The sequence below is a fragment of the Neltuma alba genome, unplaced genomic scaffold (genome assembly GCF_004799145.2).
Source record: "Neltuma alba isolate B1F8T4 unplaced genomic scaffold, ASM479914v2 tig00004866_pilon, whole genome shotgun sequence".
NCBI lineage: Eukaryota > Viridiplantae > Streptophyta > Magnoliopsida > Fabales > Fabaceae > Neltuma > Neltuma alba.
This window is the reverse complement of record NW_021633889.1, coordinates 29,143-44,796: the sequence shown is the minus strand read 5'-3', so window position 1 is coordinate 44,796 and position 15,654 is coordinate 29,143. Positions and strand designations below refer to the sequence as shown.

At 36.4% G+C, this 15,654-nt stretch overlaps 1 protein-coding gene across 1 annotated transcript; it reads left to right on the top strand.

The window, feature by feature from the left end:
- Positions 1–8,307: 8,307 nt before the first annotated feature.
- On the top strand, positions 8,308–14,716 carry LOC114746021 (uncharacterized). Its single transcript, XM_028934199.1, has 4 exons — positions 8,308–9,825; positions 9,989–10,477; positions 10,626–11,487; positions 14,352–14,716. The coding sequence occupies exons 1-4, from the start codon at positions 8,308–8,310 to the stop codon at positions 14,714–14,716; spliced, it is 3,234 nt and encodes a 1,077-aa protein (XP_028790032.1).
- Positions 14,717–15,654: the final 938 nt, after the last annotated feature.

Sequence of the window (15,654 nt, the reverse complement as noted above, 5' to 3'; positions counted from 1 at the left end):
TAACCTTAACCCAGCCTTCGAGAGGTTTTGTCTAGAAGTTTGTAGTATCAAGATTTTGCATCCTGCCACCGCCTTTCACATTTGACTTAGCGGCAGTAAAATTCTTCCAACTATAGTTAATCACCACAATTGGATTAATAGGCCTTCCAGCGGCCTTGTTAAAAGTTGTTGCATTCCTCTAATTCCAATGCTTCCAAACTATAAATCCCCATATCAAATCCCAGTCTTCATTTCCATCAGCACTCATATTATCTTTGAGATTGATAGAAATCCAATCTCTTAAGGAGACTGAATAAAATCTGTTCACATGCTTATCATCCACAAAAGTATTCCATATAGATTTTGCATAGTCACAGTCTCTAAGAACATGTAAAATGTTTTCCACTTCATTAAGACAATAAGAACACATGGGGGAGCATTGAGACCATTTACTTTTCCATAAATTTGTGGGAAGTCTACCATGATAAATCTTCCAGATGAAGAAACGAATTCTTTCAGCACCTCTCCATTTCCAAATAAGTTTATAAATTGGACTATATAGAGATTTTGGATTCTCCTCAATCATATAATAGGCACTTTTAAGAGTAAACATACCAGAGTTTGAGGCTTTCCACACTATGCAATCCTCTCCAGCAGCGTCAAAAGGAAGCATCACTCTAATAAGTCTGGATAAAACCTCAGGCTGAACTATGTTTTCCAGCTTGTTAATGTTCCAAGTGCCATACTCTACCCAATCCGTCACCATACTGTTCTCCTCTCCAACAGATAAAGGTCTTAGACAGAAATCTTTAATTTTTTTTGTCATGAAACAGCTAATAATCATTGAAAAAATTAATTGACTTTCCGTTTCTCAGTTGCCATTTAGAGCCTTTATCAATCACATCTTTCTGCTTGCAGATAAACTTCCAAAGACTTGAGTCTCCTGGACCAGCTTCAAAAAGATTTTCTTCATTATGCAACATATATTTTTGATTCAACACATCAGCCCAAAGACATTTCTCTCCTATCATTAATCTCCAGGCTAATTTTGCACCACAAGCTGAATTCACTAAGGCTAATTTTTTGAACCTGAGGCCTCCATAGGATTTAGGCAAAGTGACATTTTGCCATCCTATAGGATGATATGTGTGCTTATCTTGATTATGTCCCCATATGAAGTCTCTTTGTAATCGTTCCACTTCCTCACAGATCTTCATTGGAATTTGAGACACTTGCATTGGATATATTGGGATTGAACTCAAGACAGACTTAGCCAAAGTAATACGGCTTGCAGTAGATAGACTCTCCATTTTCCAGTTAGCTAATTTGGTTCTGACCTGATCAACTATGTACCAAAATTTTTCAGTATTCCTTCTATTCTTTGATAGAGGAAAGCCAAGATACTTCCCTATTTCTACAGAAACTTTCATTTGTGTATTCTCTTTGATTTTCCTCCTAATTTCCGCATCAACCTTAGGAGAGAAATATAGGGAGGATTTGCTTCTATTAACCCTCTCTCCCGAAGCATGAGAGAATTGATCTAGAACTTCCATCATGCAAGTAACTTGTTTCTCAGAGGAAACTCCAAAGAGCAGTAAATCATCAGCAATCATTAAATGAGAAATAGAAAGACCATTCTTTGAGATTGAAATAGCTTTCCAGCGATCAGTAGCAACAGCATCACAAATGAGATGGGATAATCTATCCATGCACAAAACAAAGAGAAGGGGAGATATTAGATCCCCTTGTCTAAGACCTCTCTTAGGAGTGAAAAACTCAGTTGTTGAACCATTCCACAATACATTATAAGTTACTGAAGTTACCATTACAAGACCCACAAACTTATCTTCAAAGCCAGCATCATAGAGAACAGTACGGATAAAACTCCAATTAAGCCGTCATAGGCCTTTTCAAGATCGATTTTCATCGCTACAAGCCCTCTTTTCCCTTTAGCCTTACTCATCATATGCATGATCTCCTGGCCAATCACAATATTATCTTGTATATTCCTTCCTTTGATGAAACTGGATTGGAAAGGGGAAACTAAATCATTCATTACAGCTTTGAGTCTCTGGGTAATGACTTTGGTTAAACACTTGTAGTGAACAGTACAAAGGGAAATGGGTCGAAAATGTTCAACTAGTTGTGGATTTTCTCTTTTTAGTATGAGAGAAATTAGGGTCTTATCAGAATTATCCACTGTCAAGATCCTTCAAAAATACCTTTGACAAAACTGCAAACAGACGGATCCACCACCTTCCAATTATGTTGAAAGAAGATAGGGGAGAAGCCATCCAATCCTGGGGCTTTGTAAGGGCCCATAGCGAATAAAGCAGATTTAATTTCCTCCTCAGTAGGTAGAGAGCTCATAGAAGCTAGCAAAGTTCCATCAACTCTAGGAAAATTAGCTGTAGTTTTAAGAACATTGCAACTCGTCTCATTCGATGAGAGCAGCCTTTTAAAATAATTGACAAGGTACTTGGCTGGATGATGAAGTGCAATTGAAAGAGTTACTGGGTGCTTCTGTTTCTTGCTGCGTTCAGATCTGTAGAAGAAACATAACCAAGCCCAACATTTGCAGAATTTCCATTAGTCAGATTGGCAAGGTTGTTTTTATTTGGCATTGTCCGCCATGTCTTTTGTTGGTTTAAAAAACTTAGAATAAAGTGTACCCAACACTCCTAATTTTGGAGGTGCAACCAGCAACCTGAAAAATTTAGTAGTGCAATTTTGCCTCTATTAAAAATGAAACAATTTTACCCCTCACTAACAGAAAAATAAATGGATGTTAAGTTGAGTTATATATAAGCGTCATATTTTAATAAAATAATGACATGTAATCAGGTAAAGGTGTAGTTTTAATTTTGATATCATTTCTCATGTGTAGTTTTACTCTTGATTTTTGTTTAAGATGCAATTTTACTCTGTCTTTTTTTTTTTGTATTGCACAATCAAAGATTAGGGAAAAATTGTACCTAAAAAATAAGATTAGGGTTAAAATCATACCATTAAAAAGATTAGAAACAAAATTACACGTGAGAAAGAAAATCAGGATTAAAACTACACCTTTATCTTTAATTAAAATGCCACACACACACACACACACACACACACATATATATATATATATTGGGGGTGGGGGGAGCTTTCATTTGCACGGGTTAATCTGGTATCGACTGGGGCTTAGGCTCGTGACTAGGGAGAACTCGTTGCCAAAAATAGTGGTGTGCTACGGAAGGCCTCTTCAGATTAACTCATGCAAATGCAAGCCCTTTTTCTAAATACAGGTGGCATTTTAATTAAGAGTTAAGGTGTAATTTTAATAATTAAATTTATACCAAAAGACGCTAGGCACTTTAAAGTTTTTTTTGGGTGCAAAAATAAATATAAAATTATCAAAAGGGGGAAAAATAACAACGTGGTTAATATCTGTTGCTTGTCTGTTAGTTAGGCCCACAAAATTAGGTTTAAGGTGTGTTTTTAATCGATCTAACTGTTTCAACCATGATCCGCCTGTTCGACATCCAGTTCGGCTTTTAAAACATTGATTTGTACCCTATTTTCATATATCAAAGAATGCATTAAATTGACAGAATTTTTCACATTAACTCCTATTAAAGAAAGAGTATTGAGAAAATATGGTGTATATTTTTGGGAGAATCCCAATTAAATCCAACCGAAATACCTAAATTCAGATTTAAGCCTGCACTTTTAACAAATTCCTAATTAGGCCATGAGACCTAATTAGGGATTTCTAAATGTTGTTAAATAACCAGAATACCCTTCTTCAATTAAAAATAAAATTTGATTAATATACCTCTCCCAAGTAAGTCCTCATCTCTTATGATTTTTTTTAGACCAAAAAACATATAAGTAATTTTAGAATGTTTGAAATTTGTATACATAACTTACACTATTAAAAATATTTTAATAAAACATGTTAAATTACAAATATAAGTAAAATTATAAATATAAGTAAAGTTTAAATAATTTTTTTTAAATTTTCAGTTTTTTTAATTTACGTTAGTTTTATTTATTTAAACAATGTTGGATCCAACTGAAAACGTAAATGATTACGATTTAATACTAAATTTTTATTATAATTAAAATATTTTAAAATTTTAAAATAAATATTTACAACCTGAAAAAAATATTTATTTAAAGATTACTTATATTATAATTTGAAATTTTTTATGAAAATATTTTGAAGATTTTAGTTATATTACAAAATTTCAAACACTAAAAAATTATTTATATTTTTTTGTCTAAATATTAATAATAAGAGATGATGAACCACTTCAGAGGGATAAAATAATCAATTTTCATTTTTAATTAAAGAGGGGTATTATAGTTATTTAACAATATTCAGCGATTCCTAATTAGGTCTTATGTCCTGATTAAGAATTTGTTAAAAGTGTAGGCCTCAATTTAAATTTAAGTATTTCAGCAGGATTTAATTAGGATTTTCCCTATATTTTTTGTCTCCTATTTATTCAATAGGGTAAAATTGAAGAAATGTCATTAAATAGTCTACAAATGACTTATATTTAAAAACAAACTTTTTTCCCTACAAATTCCTTTCTAGCTTATAAAAAATTTTTCTCATACAAGTGACTTAGATGTAAAAATAAAATGATGGTTCTCAACCTTTTCATAGTTTCTCACAAACAAAGCAGCCCTCCCTTGAGCAATTTGGAGCAATTTGATGCTTTCTTCCTGTAGATTTAAAATTTTGACATTAAATGGAAGATAAACAAAAACAAAAACAATAAATATAAGGCAAAAATGAGAGGAAAAAAACACTAATTTTACCAAATAAAACAAATTAGTATGTACGTAGTCAATCTATTTTTCATTATTAAGAATTGTATTATAGAATGAAGGAAGAATGATTATCCGATAATAGAAGTAGAGCATGTTTTGGAGGAAAACCTTAAATTCCAAAGCATGAATTGATGAAAGAGCTTTTTATTTTCTTTTTCCTTCTGAGCACAAATATCCTCTTATTGAAAATAATTCTATTGATGACACTATCGGTACTAAATGTGGGTGTCTCCCAACGAGATTTGAAACTTAATCCTGATGAAGAAGCTTTTGAACAAAGTGAAAGATGCTTCATTGATAATGGGTGATTCTTTGGTAAAAGTAGATGCTGATGCCTAATGCGCAAGAAATTCTCACATTGTATGGTCCTTCTTTTCAAAAGTAGATGCCATTATTGTTCTCATTTTCATCTCATATCTCACTCTGATTATTGCCAGTTCTGCGTGTAATTGCTTGCTTGGAAACTAGGATTCTCTCTGAAACAGAGAGGTAAGCTTCTGCGTTCTCTTGTTAATTATTCTTGCGTTTCATTATTGCTATTTAATACTATCTCCTTTTGGTCTTTCATATAAAAACTAGTATAAGATCAATCAGCTTTATTTAAATTTATATTTTTTCCTCCAAATATTGCTATTGATGTAAGAGTTAATAAAATCTTTTGAGAGGGAAAAACAGAAGAAGCTTGGCTTGATTAGTTGAGGTCGACAAAGTCTCTTTTATGAATATCTCTCATCTGGAAGGTGCACTGATATTACTGGGTGCTTCTGTTTCTTGCTGCGTTCAGATCTGGAGAAGAAACATAACCAAGCCCAACATTTGTAGAATTTCCATTAGTCAGATTGGTAAGGTTGTTTATTTTCTCTCCTCTGTGGGAGTTTTCTCTCTCCTCTGTGAGAGTTAGTTACGGTGTTTTTTGCCGTGTTTCCTAAGAGAGTGAGCCCCGCCGCCTACTGCAACAGAGGTAAAAGAGTGTCCGATCGGCTGCGCAGTGTAGCTGAGAGGAATTAGTGAGGATTGGTGTCCGAAGTCTTACTAACGATCTAGCTAGGGATGGCCTCTTGTGCGAGGTGGAGAAGAGGCAAGGTGGTGTAGAGGTTGAGCTGATTTGGAGAAGCAGAGAGCAACGAAGGCGGTATGGTGGTGCTCTGGTAGGGAAAATGTTGACAGAGAAGAATGTGAATAATCTTGTGGTAATGAAGATGATTCGGAAGGGTTGGAATCTGGAGAAACAAGAGGATTTAAAGATCATTGAAGTTAAGGAGAAGGTGTTCATTTTTGAATTCAGACGCAGAGATGATTATCTGCGGATTCTTCGTGGTCGACCCTGGTCAATACAAGGTGCACTTCTGAATATCCAAATCTGGAAAGATTATCTGGTGTTTAAGGATGTTAGTTTTGATTACTGTCCATTCTGGATTCAATTCCACGATATTCCTCTAGAAGAAATGGATGTGGAGAATGCGATCACTCTCGGAAATGCGATAGGAGAGGATGATGGTAGAAAATCCGAGACAGGGAGATTTATTGGTGAGGAATTTTCTGCGAGCAAGAGTGTTGGTAGACCTAAGGAAGAAACTGATCCCTGGAATGTGGACGCCGTGTCCAGAGAAGGAAAAGGTCTGGGTAAAAGCTCGATACGATCGACTTCAGAACTTTTGTTACTATTGCGGAAAATTAGGCCATGACCAAAGGTGCTGTTCAAGTCGAGCAGATGGTGAGACAGATCGTACGCTAGTGTATGGAAGTTGGATGAGTGCTCCAAGGGCAAGGAATTTGAAGGTAGAAATAGTTGGTTGTAATGAAAGATGGGAGGAGATAGAAGCATGTGGTGAATCTGTTATGAGTATACAGCAGAAGAAGAAGTTGGAGGAGCGAACATTTGCTAAGGAAAATAAGGAGGAACCCTCGTCTAAGAGTCCCAGGTCTTGGGACATAGTTAAGGAAGATACAAGGGAAGAGACTGAGGCACAGGAGGATGAGAATAGGGAAGTGTCGTTTGAGGAAGGAAAGGTTGTGGAGGATGTCAAAAATAGAACAAATATGGATGTGAAGGTTGATGCTGCTGTTAAGGTGAGTGTGAAACAAATAGCAGACATTGAAAAGCTGAAGAAGAATACAGACTCTCCTAAAGCAAAGGCTGATCTGTCCAAGGCAATTGTTGTGTATGGGAATGCTTCACCAATCTCGGAGGTGGCCTTAAGGGTGGAAAAGATTAATTTGAAAAGAGGATGGATGGAGGGTACGGAACAGTTGAGCTCTAAGAGAAGAAAATTAATCTTTGATAACTGTACTATTGATAATGATCAGCAAAAGGAAGGGAAAAGGGGACCTGGTGGGAGGAGAAATGTGAGAATGCTTAAAAGAAGGTTAAGAAAAGAAGGAGTGATGGGACACAAGGGAGGATGTGCTAAGGATTTGGAGGCACACGTGGCTAACTCTATGGAACAAGGTGATGTGGCTGCGGTGAGGGAGCAAGTGATATTAGTGAATGCTGAAAGGGATAGTGGCTGGCCTTTAACAGCCACCAGGACGCCATGATTTTCCTGGTGTGGAACTGTCAAGGCTTGGGAAGGGCCTTGACAGTGAAGAAACTGAGGGAGGAAAGTATGAAGAGGAATCCCTCAGTAATCTTCCTAATGGAAACTAGGATGTTGAAAGCAAGAATGATGAAGGTAAGAAAAAGATGTAGGATGAAGGACGAAGTTTATGTTGAACCAGTAGGAAGGAGCGGTGGTTTGGCTCTTTGGTGGAATAAGGATGTAACTATTAATATTTGGCATTGCTCCAAAAATATTATTCATACGAGTATGCAGTCCTCTAGGCAGAAAGTGCCGAACTATGTGACCTTTGTTTATGGTGCACCTCGGGTCGAAGAGAAGATGGAGGTATGGAGAAAAATGAGAAGTATTGCAAGTGGTATTCGGGGTACTTGGCTCTGCATGGGTGATTTTAACGATATAGCTTTAGTGTATGAGAAGAAGGGGAATAGACCGGAAGATATGAGGAGAATAATGAACTTTCAGAGTATGATGTCTGACTGTGCTCTGATGGATCTGGATTACTCTGGTGCCCGATTTACCTGGTGTAACCAGAGGCTAGGTGAAGCACATGTAAAAGAAAGGATTGATAGAGCAGTAGGCAACGTGGAATTCTGGGAGGTTTTTCACTCAGCCTTGGTGCTACACATTGAGTCGATAGGATCAGACCATCATATGATTGCAGTTGATAGTGAGTTTAAGTATGTGCGGGGCCAGAAAGTGTTTAAATTAGAAGCCACATGGTTGGAGCATGAAGACTACTTGAATAAAGTTAGAGAAGGATGGTTGCATAAAGATGTGATTGGGAGCAATAAGGTGGAGGAATTGGTTAGCAGACTGAATAATTGCAAAAAAAATTCTGTCAGAATGGGGGAGGAGGGCCTTTCCAAATGGCCGCAAGGTGGTTGATAGTTTATCAGTAAAACTTGAAGAATGCAGAAGAGGAGAATTGATTGCAGCCAGGAGGATGGAAATCGAGGAATTAATTAAAAAGATTGAAGAGGCGTGGGAGAGAGAGGAGGTGTATTGGTGGCAGAGGTCAAGAATTCAGTGGCTGAATGCTGGGGATAGAAATACAAGGTTTTTTCACTCGTGCACTATTCAGAGAAGAGTGAGAAATAAAATTGTGAGGCTGAAAGGGAATGGGGGTAGATGGCTAGAGAATGAAGAGGAGATAAATAATTCCTTTATTAGCTTCTATAGTAAGCTTTTTTCCTTGGATGGTTACAGAAATTTAGATGTGGCTTTGAGTTTTGTTAAAAACTTGGTGAGTGGGGAAGAAAATGCGAGCTTGGAAGAAGCGGTAACCAGGGAGGAAATCAAGAGTGCAGCTTTCCAGTTGGGTGCACTAAAAGCTCCTGGACCTGATGGATTCTGTGGAATGTTCTATCACTCTGCCTGGGGGACAATTGAGAAGGAGGTGACTGAGATGGTCTTTGGCTTTTTCAATAATAATGCTAAGTTGACAGCTTTGAATAAAACTAACGTGGTGCTTATACCGAAAGTAGAAAATGCTGAATGTGTGGGTCAGTATAGGCCTATAGGGCTTTGCAATTTTGCTTATAAGATTGTCTCTAAAGTCTTGGCAAATAGGATGAAGCCTATTCTGGCCAGGATTATCTCTCAAAATCAAAGAGCCTTTATTGAAGGGCGCTTGATACAAGGCAATATCATCATTGCACATGAAGCCTATCACTACCTGAAGAATAAGAAAAAGTGTAGGAAATATGAGATGGTTGTGAAAATAGACATGAACAAGGCGTACGATAGATTGGAATGGAGGTTCATTGAAGAAGTTATGAGGAAGATGGGCTTTAGTGAAAAGTGGATTGCCTGGATTATGGAGTGTGTGCAATCTGTGATGCTGAATTTAGTGATAGGAGGTAAGAAGATCACAGAAATTGAAATGAGAAGAGGAATCCGTCAAGGGGATCCTCTTTCTCCATTTTTATTCATTATCGCAGCTGATGCACTTTCTTCAATGGTCCAGTGGCATGTAGATATGGGTTTGCTGAAGGGAATAAAGTTAGCAAAGCACTACCCTATCCTTTCTCATTGTTTCTTCGCTAATGACTCTCTCTTTTTTATTAATGCCAAGAGGAATAATTGTAGAAGATTAATGGAGATTTTGAATGTCTATTCCCAAGCCTCGGGGCAAACTATTAACCTGGACAAATCTTGTGTTTTCTTCTCTAAGAACACGGTTGAAAAGGTGAAGCAGGAAGCCTTTGAGGTGCTGGGAATAAGTGCATCAATGAATCCGGGCAGATATTTGGGGTTACCAGTTATTTGGAGCAGATCCAAAGTGGAAGCTCTGAGATTTGTGAAGAATAAGATGGGATTAAAGGTGCAAGGATGGAAGCAGAGACTCTTGACCTTTGCTGGGAGAGAGATTATGATTAAGGCAGTTGCAAATGCAATTCCTATCTTCTCGATGTCTTGCTTCAAATTTCCAAAGAATGTTTGCATGGAATTGGACAGTTTGGTAGCCGGCTTTTGGTGGAGGCAGAAGGAAAATGAAGGCAGAATACATTGGAAGTCTTGGAAGTATATGTGCAAGGATAAGGGGGGGTGGTGGAATGGGATTTCATGACTTCATGAAATTCAATGATGCTTTATTAGCTAAAACGGCATGGAGGCTGTGTTAGAATCAGGATGATCTTTGGTGTAAGATTCTGAAGGGTCTATACTTCCATGATAAAGATTTTATGCAACCTGACAAGGGAAGCAAGCCGTCCTGGTATTGGTCTAGTATTCTGGATGGAAGGGAACTATTGAGGAGAGATCTAGTATGGAGGGTGAGTAAAGGAGACAAAGTGAAGCTATTTGAAGATAGTTGGTTACCTGAGGCCAAAGGTTACAAGTTGAGGCAGAGGGAACTTACTGATGACATAAAAGCTGTGAAGGTTGCAGATATTATAGCTGAGAGACAGTGGTGTTTTGTGAAGGTGGAGCAATGGCTTTCAGATGAAGATAAAGAAGCAATAAGGAGAGTTCGAATTCCTATTATTGAGGAGGAAGACAAGTATATATGGTTGGGCAATAAAGATGGCACCTATGCTGTGAAGAGGGGATATAAGATAGCTAGAGACCTGAAGCTAGCCACTGACAAAGATACTCCAAGTTGCTCTTACAGGGTAGGTGATGGCCTTTGGAAATTTTTATGGAAGATTAAGGCTTATTCACTTTCTGTGGAGAGCTTTGTGCGGTGCTTTGGCAACTAAATATGCTTTACACAAGAGAAGATGTGCTCATGCTCCTACTTGTAATATCTGTCATTCTCAGGAAGATTCAGTTGAGCATGCCCTTTTCTTGTGTCCTTGGGCAAAACTTTGCTGGTTTGGCTCGCCTTTAGCTTTGAAGTTTGATGAAAGTAATATGGTGAGGTTTGATCGCTGGTTTGAGAATTGGACTGCTAATAAATCTGTGACTGATGATTATAATGTAGCCCTCTTCGCTTGTATTTGCTGGCAAATCTGGAAATGCAGATGTGGTTCCATTTTTGAAGGAAGGGAAGTTGAAGCTGTAAGATGTCTGGAAACGGCAATTAGACTGACTAATGAGTTTTGGAGCAGCTTGAGTAGAAAGAGTGGTAGGCTTTCGGCCCCCCATAGCTATGAAAGGGCCCAGGCTTGGCAAAAACCAATACAAGGCACGGTGAAGATTAATGTTGATAGTGCCTATGATGCAGAAAATGGCTTGGCCGGGGTTAGGGTTATTGGGAGAGATAAGGATGGGAGGTTTCTAGGGGGTGTGGGGTTGAAAGTAGAAGCCCAGTCTGCATTTATGGCAGAGTGTTTGGCTTTATTAGAAGCCTTTAATATCAGAGATTTATTTGGAGATGGAAAAGCAATTTTAGAGACAGATTGTCTGGAGTTGTACAGGCGTATAAAGGATAAGGATATGGTCGGGTGTGATTGGAGGTGTAGAGATGAGTTACAGAAGTGCTTGGATCTGGGAAGGGTTAACTACAACTGGGATTTGTCTTTGGTTTCTAGAAAAGGCAATAATGCTGCTGATAAAATTGCAGCTTTGGCAATGAGAAGTGTGGTCCCGCAAGGATGGATTAAAGATCCACCACCCTCTCTGCGTAGTATTCTGTTGCATGACCTGGACAGTGATGGTGCTTTTGTGGCTGTTCGTGCAGGTATAGGCTAAGTTTTTTTTTTCCTTGCCTTTTTCTCTAGGTTGTACTCTAGGCTTTTATTGCTTTCTGTCCTTTCTTTCTGCTGTGGTTTTTTGGCCTTTTGTGTTTCCTTTTCGTTTCTTTACAGGTTATTAGTGAGTGTATATCTTTTTGAAATATTAATAATATGGACTTTCTTTTGCTAAAAAAAAAAGATTGGTAAGGTTGTTTTTATTTGGCATTGTTCGCCATGTCTTTTTTTGAAAAAAACTTAGAATAAAGTGTTGGGACTCTTAAAGATTTTTGGAGGTGCAACCAGTAAAAAATTTAATAATGCAATTTTGCTTCTATTAAAAATGAAACAATTTTACCCCTCACTAACAGAAAAATAATTAGGTAAAGGTGTAATTTTGATTCTGATATCAATTCTCATGTTAAGTTTTACTCTTGATTTTTTTTAAGATGCAATTTTACTCTTTATCTTTTTTTTTGTATTGTACAATCAAGGAGTGGGGATAAAATCGTACATAAAAAATAAGATTAGGGTTAAAATTGTAACACTAAAAAGATTAGAAACAAAATTGCACATGAGAAAGAAAATAAGGGTTAAAACTACATCTTTACCCTTAATTAAAATGCCACTTGTGTTTTTTTGGGGTTGGGGGGAAGGGTTAATCTGGTATCGACTGGGGCTTAGGCTTGTGACTGGGGAGGACTCGTTGGCAAAAATGGTAGTGTGCTACTGAAGGCCTCTTCAGATTAACTCGTGTAAATGCAAGCCCTTTTTCTAAATACAGGGGGGTATTTTAATTAAAAGTTAAGGTGCAATTTTAATAACTAAATTTACACCACAGGATGCTAGGCATTTTAAAGTTTTTTTTAGTACAAAAATATACATAAAATTATTAAAACGAGGTAAAATAACAATATGGTTAATGTCTGTTACTTTTCTGTTAGTGGGGCCCACAAAATTAGGTTTAAGGTGTATTTTTAGCAACAAAGTTAAAACTAATGAGCATTGGGCACTATAAAGACGTTAATGGCATTTTTATTTTTATCTTTTTTTTTGATAACTTCATGTATATTTTTGTGACAAAAAAAACTTTATGGTGCCTTATTCCCTTAATGTAAACTTGGTTGTCAAAATTACATCTTAAACCTTTAATTAATTACATGCCATTATTTTATTAAAATATGATGCTTATCTGTCAGTGGGCTTTACATCCCTTTATTCTTCTGTTAGCGAGAGGTAGAATTGCTCCCTTTTTAATATATGGAGGCAACACTGCACCTGAAAATTTTTCAGATGCCGGGTTTACCTCCAAAAAATGTGGGGATGTTAAATGCACCTTTATCCAAAAACTTATAATTACAACAATATCAAAAATATCTTATATTTAGAGTAATAAATTTATGCCCGGAGAAGGAAAGTGCTAAAGCTTGCTAACGTTACTTTTATTAAAAGATAATTGATCAAATAACGTTGATAAAAATACTTGATTAAAATTAGTTAGATATAATAAATATAAAAAAATATAACGTTTTTCGTAAATACCCTTAAGAGAGCATAAGAGAGAGAATTTATCATCTAAATAATTTATCTTAATAAATGTAATGAGATTAAGGTCAGCAATTAAATGGAAGCAAAATAAAAAATTAACAAAAAATTGAAAAGAACTTTTAAGCGTGTCTTATAAATGGTAACATGTGATACTCAAAAATTGTTTCTTCTAAGATGAAATGAAGGCTATAGTAACTACTCGCCGCTTGGCCGAGTGGTATATGTGTATGTGTGGGTGTGCGTTGTGGGTTCGAGCCCACTCCTTGTAACACAAAAAAAATATTTAACTCCGTAAATTATTGCTAAAAAATTAATTATTTAATCTCTCTAATCTCAAGTTGATTAAGATTTAGTTAAGTTGAACTCTTTCAAATCAGTCACTCAAATTCAACCATTTAATTGGTTGGTCTCTACACTTTCGGCAAATCATCCAATCTTTTATGGAATAAGTTGTGACCGAGCCATAAAATGGAGGAACTAACAGATAAACGGCTAAAACGTGAAAAATTGAATTGACCGGAGTTAAACTTTAATGATTAAATTGTAATTGAGTTAAAACTATGGAGACTTAACAACTAATTTTTCCATTATTATTATTATTTGCTGAAAATATCTTTTCCTACCTATAATTACCACATGCACCTCTTCATTTCAACTTGCCTTGTGCTGTCATTATTTGTTGCATAATATTCATTAATGATCTTTTCTACAAAAATTACAAACATAATGATTTTAGTGACTCAGTTGAAAAGTGGACATAAACGCTCAACTTTTCGTATAATTAAAGTTGCCCTATATAATTCTCTGTTTAATTAAGTAAATACCAATTATTTATTTTCGTGGTGTTTTAAATTAAAGTTATATCATCACCATATATACCTGGGCTACATTGTTGTTTCAGTGGCAATGGATGTTGTCATTTCTGTTGCGAATAATATACTGAACAAGTTGGTAGATGAAGCAATACTTCAAGCTTGCTATCCTTTCCGCTTCAATGATTATGTCAAAGAGCTTGAAATAGAAAAAGATAACCTGCAATAAAAAATACAAGAGGTTCTAGATCATGCTAAAGATGCTAGTAAGAAAACTCACAAGGTTGTTGGTAAAGTTGAGAAGTGGCTGGAAGAAGCATACTTTCTGAAGGCATAAGTGGTGGAGCTGCAAGAGAAAACGAAGAAAAGAAACAAGATGTCTTGTCTTAAATGTTGTCCAAAATTGATCAGTCGTTATAATCTGGCAAAGCAGCTTCAAGGGAAGATAAATAAAATTAGAAAGCACAATGAAGTTGAATTCTCAGAGTTTTCTCGACTTACTTCCCTTGTAGGAATGAACTACTTTTCTTCACAAGATTTTGTGGCCTTTGACAGTAGAAAGGGAGCTTATGAGGACCTTGTGAGTGTTATTAAGGATGATAAGATTCATATGATAGGATTGTGTGGCATGGGCGGGTCTGGGAAAACAACTTTGGTAAAAGAAGTGGGCAAAGAAGCAGAGAAATTTTTTGACAAAGTAGTCTTTGTGGTTGTGTCCAATACCATTGATGTAATAAAAATACAAAACGAGATTGCCAGCCAACTAAGCTTGGAATTCAAAGAGGAAGAGACACAAGGGAGAGCTAGGCGCTTGTCTATGAGATTGAGCAGTGGTGAGAGGTTTTTGATCATTCTGGATGACATATGGAAAAGCTGAATTTTGTGGATATAGGGATTCCTACTGCTAATAATCAAATGGGTTGCACTACTCTTATAACCACACGCAAATTTGATGTATGTGAATTGATGAATTGTGCAAAAACAATTCACTTGGAATGTTTAACTGTGGATGATTCCTGGGCCCTTTTTCAAAAGCATGCTAGGTTATTTGACAACTCCTCTAAATCCTTTAAGGATATAGCACAAAAAATTATAAGAGAATGTTGTGGTTTACCTATTGCAATTGCCGCAGTAGCTAGTACTTTAAAGGATAGACCTTATGACGACTGGGTTGATGCATTGAAAACATTGGGAGATCCACAGTGGGTAGATATTGAAGAAGGTCTAAGAAGTACTCATGGATGTCTTCGCCTAAGCTATGATAATTTAGATAACGAAGTGGCTAAATCATTTTTTACATTGTGTTCCGTGTATCCAGAAGATTCTGAAATTCAAATTGATCACTTAGCCAGAATTGGACTAGGGCTGGGTCTGACTGGAGAGATTCCCTCATATTGGGCAAGGATAAAAGTGATGAATAAAGCCATAAAGAAGCTCATAGATTCTTGTTTACTGCTAAAAGTTCATGGTGAAGATGGAAATCATTACATCAAAATGCATGACTTGGTTCGTGATGTAGCTCTATGGATAGCCAAAAAGGAGAATAAGTTGATTATGGGACAATTAAAAGAGGATATGATAATGGAGGACCATGCAGTAAGATATTTATGGATTGAAGATGTTGATAAATATCCTAACAAGTTATGTTGTCCTGAACTTAAGTTTCTTTATGTCTCCATATATTCAAACCCTTGTGTGACTATACATAATAATTTTTTTAGTGGCACGGAGAAGCTCAGAGTTTTGATTCTTAAAAATACTAATTACCTTGGAAAAGATTCAGTGGTTCTTCAATTACCCATTTTATTCCCCATG